At 36.8% G+C, this 6,805-nt stretch overlaps 2 protein-coding genes across 3 annotated transcripts; one reads left to right on the forward strand and one right to left on the reverse strand.

Annotated features, from left to right (window-relative positions):
* The first annotated feature begins 970 nt into the window (after positions 1-970).
* LOC112715884 (serine/threonine-protein kinase ATG1t) lies at positions 971-3,132 on the forward strand. Of its 2 annotated transcripts, none has more exons than XM_025767702.3 (8): positions 971-1,418; positions 1,583-1,700; positions 1,805-1,863; positions 2,087-2,151; positions 2,256-2,349; positions 2,430-2,510; positions 2,587-2,698; positions 2,788-3,132. In XM_025767702.3, the coding sequence occupies exons 1-8, from the start codon at positions 1,161-1,163 to the stop codon at positions 2,853-2,855; spliced, it is 855 nt and encodes a 284-aa protein (XP_025623487.1). In that variant the 5' UTR covers positions 971-1,160; the 3' UTR covers positions 2,856-3,132. The 2 variants fall into 2 exon arrangements, with proteins under 2 accessions (XP_025623487.1, XP_025623488.1); XM_025767703.3 differs by having other exon boundaries at positions 2,820-3,132.
* Positions 3,133-3,266: 134 nt separating this feature from the next.
* On the reverse strand, positions 3,267-6,479 carry LOC112715883 (uncharacterized). Its single transcript, XM_025767701.3, has 7 exons — positions 6,220-6,479; positions 5,528-6,130; positions 5,007-5,188; positions 4,557-4,795; positions 4,244-4,443; positions 3,941-4,066; positions 3,267-3,847 (listed from the first exon to the last, which is right to left on the reverse strand). Exons 1-7 carry the CDS (start codon positions 6,373-6,375, stop codon positions 3,749-3,751), a joined length of 1,605 nt encoding a protein of 534 aa, XP_025623486.1. The 5' UTR covers positions 6,376-6,479; the 3' UTR covers positions 3,267-3,748.
* Between the last annotated feature and the right edge of the window lie 326 nt (positions 6,480-6,805).

The raw sequence follows: 6,805 nt of genomic DNA on the forward strand, positions 1-6,805 counted from the left end.
AATAGCAGGAGAACTTAGAATAACAATGTAGAACGACGTAGAACTTAGAAGAACGACGTATAACTTAGAAGAACGACGTATAACTTAGAACAGTGTAACAAAGAAGCAAGAGTAATAGTAAACGCTAGAAGAACGACGTAGAAGAAAAGTAAAATATACAGTATTTTAATGGACTTACGTTGAGTATTCTTGGTTTGTTTTTTCTTCAGATTCTTCACAGAGAGGTTGATGGTGTTTTGATGCAGTTTTCGAACTACGATTTCTATATTTTGAAACTTGATTTTCGCTCGAAAATGAGAGGGTTTCGTTGTTTTGAAAGCGCCTTGAGAAATGGAAGAAGTGGAAGAAGTGGAAGAGTTTGCCATACGTAACCGTTCGAATGTTGAGCGCGTGATTTTGACGCGCTATCTTATCTCTCTTCATGCGTGTGATTTCTGTTTGGGCTGGGCCAACTTGTTTACTTGTAGGCTTGTATGTGTAGCAGGCCCGATAAAATAAATAGAGTGATTGAAGGAATGAGAGAAATAGAGAAAGAAAGGGGAAGAATGGGAGAACTCTTCAATTTTGGAGGAAAAGATTTGATTTCAATTGCAATGAGAGATAACATATGACACATTTTTGTTGTAAAATTAGTAAGGAGGAGGAAAGAATTCTTTAATTTTAGAGGGAAAGATTTAATTTCAATTATAATAAGAGAGTGATATGTAGTATATTTTGGTTGTAAAAATAGTAAGAAAGAGAGGAGAATTTCTTAATTTAAAAAAAATTGATTTTAATTATAATTAAAAAATGATATGTAGTGTATTTTAGTTGTAAAATTAGAGATATAATATATAATAATAGTTAAATTTGCAATTAAAGATTTGCAATTAGAATAAAAAAACAGGAAGGTATTTGCGGTTGAAGTAAAAAAGTGGAAAACATTTCTAATTTAGATATAATAAAGAGATGTTATGTGACAATTTTTGGCTGCAAAATTAGATATATATAATGGATTTAAAAAATAAATTTAAATAGTAACTATTTGATTTGGTCCGTACAATTTTTTCCACGTGAAACGGTGAAAGAGACAGATAGCAGAGAAGAGAACATTCCACACAGAACAATCGTGGATCAAATTTGTCAAAGAAGCAGCAGCAGTTCTATCACTATCAACAGGAATGGAAGAAGGAGAAGAAGAAGAAGAAGAGAGCGAATCGGTAAGAGTAAAGGACATCCTTCTGAAGCGGAAGATCGGAAAAGGGTCGTTCTCGGCGGTGTGGAAGGCGGAGCACAGAGGCACCGGCGAAGAGGTGGCAGTGAAACAGGTCTTCCTTTCCAAACTCAGCCCTCGCCTTAAGTCATCGTTCCACTGCGAGCTCAATTTCTTGTCCTCCGTCAACCATCCCAACATCGTTCGCCTCCTTGATTTCTTCCAGGTTCTTCTTTTTTAATTTTAGCTTTTATTTTAATGCCCTTTTTCTTATTTTTTAAATTTAAGTGAAATATGTTGAGAAAACCAATTCTTTGTTGCATAATTGAAGGATCATTTTATTATTATTTTTATTATTTAAACTTTCGCTATTGCTGTTTTCTACTTTAGTATGATGGATGTGCGTACTTGGTGATGGAGTTCTGTGCTGGAGGAAACCTTGCTTCTTATATCCGATTCCATGGGAGAGTTCAACAACAAACTGCCAGAAGATTCATGCAGCAGCTTGGTAACTCTTTTACCTGCATTCTTTATTGAAGTATTCTTTTGGTGTTGGTGCTTGTTTTAGCCTTGCAAGTTTGCAACTAAGGAGTTTGTCTCAGTGTTTTGCAGGTTCTGGTATGAAAATATTACAAAGTCATGGTATCATTCATAGAGATTTGAAACCAGAGGTAAAGCTAAAATGAAAAATGTATGTGACATTGTTGCTACTTTGGTTTGAGATGCCTATTACTACATTAGCATTTATGTGAACTAAATACTTACTTCGAATGGTGGGATTGTGAGGGCCATTAGTATGTAGCTTGAATTGTTCATGAAAAAGATAATCTATTTGTAGCGAATATCACTTTGCTGGAAACAAATCTGTTTGCATTGATGGTGTTGTTGAATCAGAACATTTTGCTATCAAAACCCAGAGATGATGCGATTCTAAAGATTGCAGACTTTGGTCTCTCAAGGTAGTTATCAGTTTAGGGGAAATAAATATAAGTAGTTGCAATTTTTATTTTTATTTAGTTTCATGTTGTTACCCCAACTTCTTTGTCTTTCATAAAATATGAAGAACTGTACGTCCGGGCGAGTATGCGGAGACAGTCTGTGGTACGCCATTATACATGGCACCGGAAGTTCTTCAGTTCCAGAAATACGATAGCAAGGTATCACCAGCCGTCTTTGCTTTTAAGTATTAACATTGACATCTATAAATTGGGTTTAGTGAAATTTTGTTGTGTTATAGGCAGATATGTGGAGTATTGGGGTTATTCTTTTCGAGCTTCTAAACGGCTACCCTCCTTTTAATGGCAGAAATAATGTTCAGGTAAACATCATGACTTTGAACAAGAAATAAAAAGTTTCATTCTGCAATCATGGCTGATACAAGATGCTTATTTCAGCTGTTAAAGAATATCAGATCCTCTACCGGCTTGCCATTTTCTCAGATGATTCTTTTGGGATTGGATCCTGATTGTCTTGATGTTTGTTCAAAACTACTATGCTCAAATCCAGGTTATTGGCATCTCCTGTATTACTTATATTTTTCCTTCTGTTCAATCAATTAAGTTTGAAGAATTTAATTACTTCTCACTCCATTGTAGTGGATCGCCTATCTTTCGATGAATTTTATCAGCATAGGTTTCTACGTAGAAAAGTGATGGGAGCTTGATGGTAACCCACGATTAACTGTTCATAATTTCCACAAGATCAGCAATTCAGAACCCAAGATGGCAACTTCTTTACAAGTCCAACAAGGCAACAAGAACAATATCCGACGATCACATATGTAGGCATAAGATATTAACCAAAGTCGTTACTCTAATGAAGACATCTTCATGTGAAGAATATATTATAAACCATTAAATGGTTTAATATATTTAACTAAATATGTTTAATTGAATTATCCAACAATTCACAATATTATCACAAAGATGTCTTCATGAAAATAGTCAATTTAACCAATACTAAAATTCAACTGGTTCTAAAAATCTAGATAGATTTTTGTAATGGTCTTTTTTTTAGGCGATGCAAAATAAGTCCACTGCGATTTACAATGTGTCTCTCGTTATTGGCAAAAACATGAATGAAACGCTATCTTTTTCCTCACTTTGATTACACTATAATCCATTCAACAAAACAAAGCCTAATGATACAAATTACGGAATCAGTTTAACTATATTTTAGTTGTGTTTTCCACTCAAATGATATATATGCACGAGACAGAGACTTAGCTCTATGGTTCCTGGCTGAGGCACTGTGCAGCCTTATTCCAAATTTGACTCGCACATCATACTCTTCTGATGCAAGGTTCCCCCATCCATGTCCGATATGGCGATATGTTTTAATAGAATACACAATTTTATAAAGGATTATGTTGACACACCCCCACCCAACATTGTACATGTAAAGACAATTATTACAACACAAGCACAATATATACATGTGACCTGAGGATCAGAATCCAAAATAATGAATAACCCACAGCAGCATCGAACGAGATGGCATTCCATGATTCTGCCTGAGGATTCTTGTACTAAGGGATGCAAAACCACATGGTCCAACTCAGCGGTCTTCCCTTCGGACAGCATTTGGATCTGACATCATGTCCATCATCATTTTCTCTGGAGAATCTTCCCAATTCGCAAATGTTTTCAAGTCAACCTACAAAGTAGCATGAAACAACTGTTACATCTGTACCAAAATTGAACTTGGTTGCAACAAGTCAACAACAAAATAGGTCAAACTAGGATATACTTTTCGTCTTTGTTCATTGAAGAGTTCTTCTCTCCTTTTGTACGAGCTTTGCACTTCCTTTGCTACTTCCCCTCCAAGTCCCCAGACTTCCACTTCTGAAATCACAGCTTCAACGGCTAGGAAACCCTGAAACAATAACTAATCAACAGAAGCTCGGAAATACGAGACACAATTAACTTAAATTGGACAGCCATGAAGAATTCATAAGATGGTCATTCTCTTTTCGTTGAGGAAGACCAGAAGTTACTTTTTATGCAAGCATTACTCATTATAGGTTTACAAAATTAAGGCATAGAGATCTACTTGATCCGGAAAGAGAGAACCACTACGGTAGGTTTTGTCAATAGCATGGTGGCGAATGGTCACTTTGGAAAAATCTTCTTCAATAAATATTCTCTCATTTCCTGGAGTTCCACCAAATGCAACTCCCACTGGTTTTGGATGCGCTTGGTACACCCTACCAGTAGGATGCAAGTGGCTATAAACAAAATTCTTTTCCTTACCTGCCAACAACAGCGTTTATAATTGTTTCAGCGTTTCATCAAAACTGATCATATACCATGGAAGGGATGGGAAAAAGGCAGAAGAAAGGAATGTTAACACCTCTATGACATACCACTGGGTGGGAATGCATGAAACACAGGGCTTATTGAATATAAACATCCAGAAGCTCCATAGAAGATATCCTTATTTTCAAGACCTTGACTTGTTAGGGCACCTATAACCCACTTCCTATCAGTGGAACTTCCCTCACGAGCATTTCCTGAACTTGCGGCAATCAAAATTAGCAGTGGACCCTTGTAACCTTCTACATGAGACCAAAATCTATTGAGGCCTCGTCCATGAGTAGATGACCTATAACAAAGTAAACTTTTATCAATAGTTATTTTCTTTCTCCATCTTGTATCTTTCAAAATCATGATTATGAACAAGAACTCAATAGAAAGAAAATCACCGCAACACCAAAATGGGTGATTGGGGTTATGCTTTTCGAAAAGTAAGAAGGGCCCAGAGACTAAAACACAGAACAGAAATATGAGACTGATTAAGGGTTAGCGATGCAAACCGATAAAGAAGGTTTTTATCCATTCCACTTCCACTGCATAAAAACACTCTTGAAATCTCATCATTTACTGTACTTTTTTGTGTGATAGATATTGCCCACGCTCTTCCTTGGGTTAAAATATAATCACATGCTCCTGCAGATGAAATATCTCCAGTAGAGGAATTCAAATATTCCAATTGATCCTGCCATTCAGAATAGCAGCTTCTTATTAGTGCATCTTACAACACGTCAACACCTAAGAACTAGATGTAACATTTTTACCTTAAAAGGACTATTGGTAAAAAGATAGGTGCTATATTGCTACAATGGTTAACAATACAATAGCAAAAAATGTAATGTGCACACGCCAAAAACAAACTACCAAATCAACCACAATTTGTGTATAAATATATATATTATTTAACTAATTTTTAATGTGTATTTTATATTCTCTGATATATTTTTTTTAGGTGGCTGATTTAGTGGATGCTTTGCTTTTAATATTTTGAATCTTTGCCTAATTTCATCAAATCACAACTTACCCCTGCCATTTGTATTCTTGCATGAAAATACTGCCTTAAGCAATCTGGAAGACATGGCACCGTACTCATAACCCAAGTAACAAACTTCCCTGCAGGAAGTTCAACTCCCAAACTTGATACATCACAATCCCACACATTGAAGCCACCCTCAACTTTGCCACAAGATGTGATCGCTGACAACACCAAATGGCTAAGATCAGGTAACCTAACATTCCCTTTCCTTTCAGAATTTCCCAAATTTCTACAATCCCAAGACATAACCCAACACACGTAAAGAAGAAGAAGCACATCACTCGGAAGAAGGTGACCATTAATCTTGCATTCATCATCCTCAGACTCAAACACCAAATGCAGAGGCACATTCGCTTTCAAAGCCATTGCAGCAAACACTCTGAAAAGCATGTTGAGTGAAACAGCCGCAGAAACCCTAGCACAGCACTTATTGAAGCCATTAACGAACTGAAGCCAATCGATTCCACCTTTTCCGGGAACGAAAAATTGATCGACGATTGAGGAACCTAAGTGATCCAACAAAACCGGAAACGAAGCCGGGACGCTGTTGCCGGAGTAGGTTCGATCTTCGCGTGCGAAACCGAAGCATTGCTGAAAAGAACGTGCTTTGCAAGTTAGAAATCAAAGGAAGAGAAAGAGAAGAGTAAGAAGTGGTGTGTGTGAGAGAGTAGTTACCGCACCGGAAGATTTTCGAAGGGGACGGCATTAGTTTGGGGATTGGAGAGGTTGGAGAAGGCTTTGTGGAGGAGAGGGAGAGCACCGGTGGAGGCTGCGACGGATTCTGCCTCCCTTTGTTCGGCGGAAACCGCGGGCTCTGTAGACTGAGACGCTCCCATCGGCAGCGTAAAAGATCAGATTTAGTTTTTAGTTTAGTTTATTGTTTTCGCCAACTGAGAATGTGGCGGTGGCACCTGATCTTGCCAAAACGAGGAAAGTACGTGGCACGTTTATATTCTAGTTGCGTATAACTATTTACTTTCTCTAACGTTCTATAACTTAAAAATAAATAAATAAATCAATACACAAAGTAGTATCTGAACAGTTAATTGATGTTAGGGCATTTAGGTCAGTTTCACTGACCTTTTTTTTATTGTTTAGAGTAGTTTCATGCATTTTCTTAGTGAATAAGGTAAGTTTTGGGTGAAAATACACTTACACTTTTATTTAAGTAATTATTGTGAATTTTGTATGATTTTATAAGATTTTTGCCAGAATTGCATGATAACTTGATGATGCATAATCTCATGACTTTGGCTAGAGCTTTGA

The sequence above is a fragment of the Arachis hypogaea genome, chromosome 10, assembly GCF_003086295.3.
Source record: "Arachis hypogaea cultivar Tifrunner chromosome 10, arahy.Tifrunner.gnm2.J5K5, whole genome shotgun sequence".
Taxonomy (NCBI): domain Eukaryota; kingdom Viridiplantae; phylum Streptophyta; class Magnoliopsida; order Fabales; family Fabaceae; genus Arachis; species Arachis hypogaea.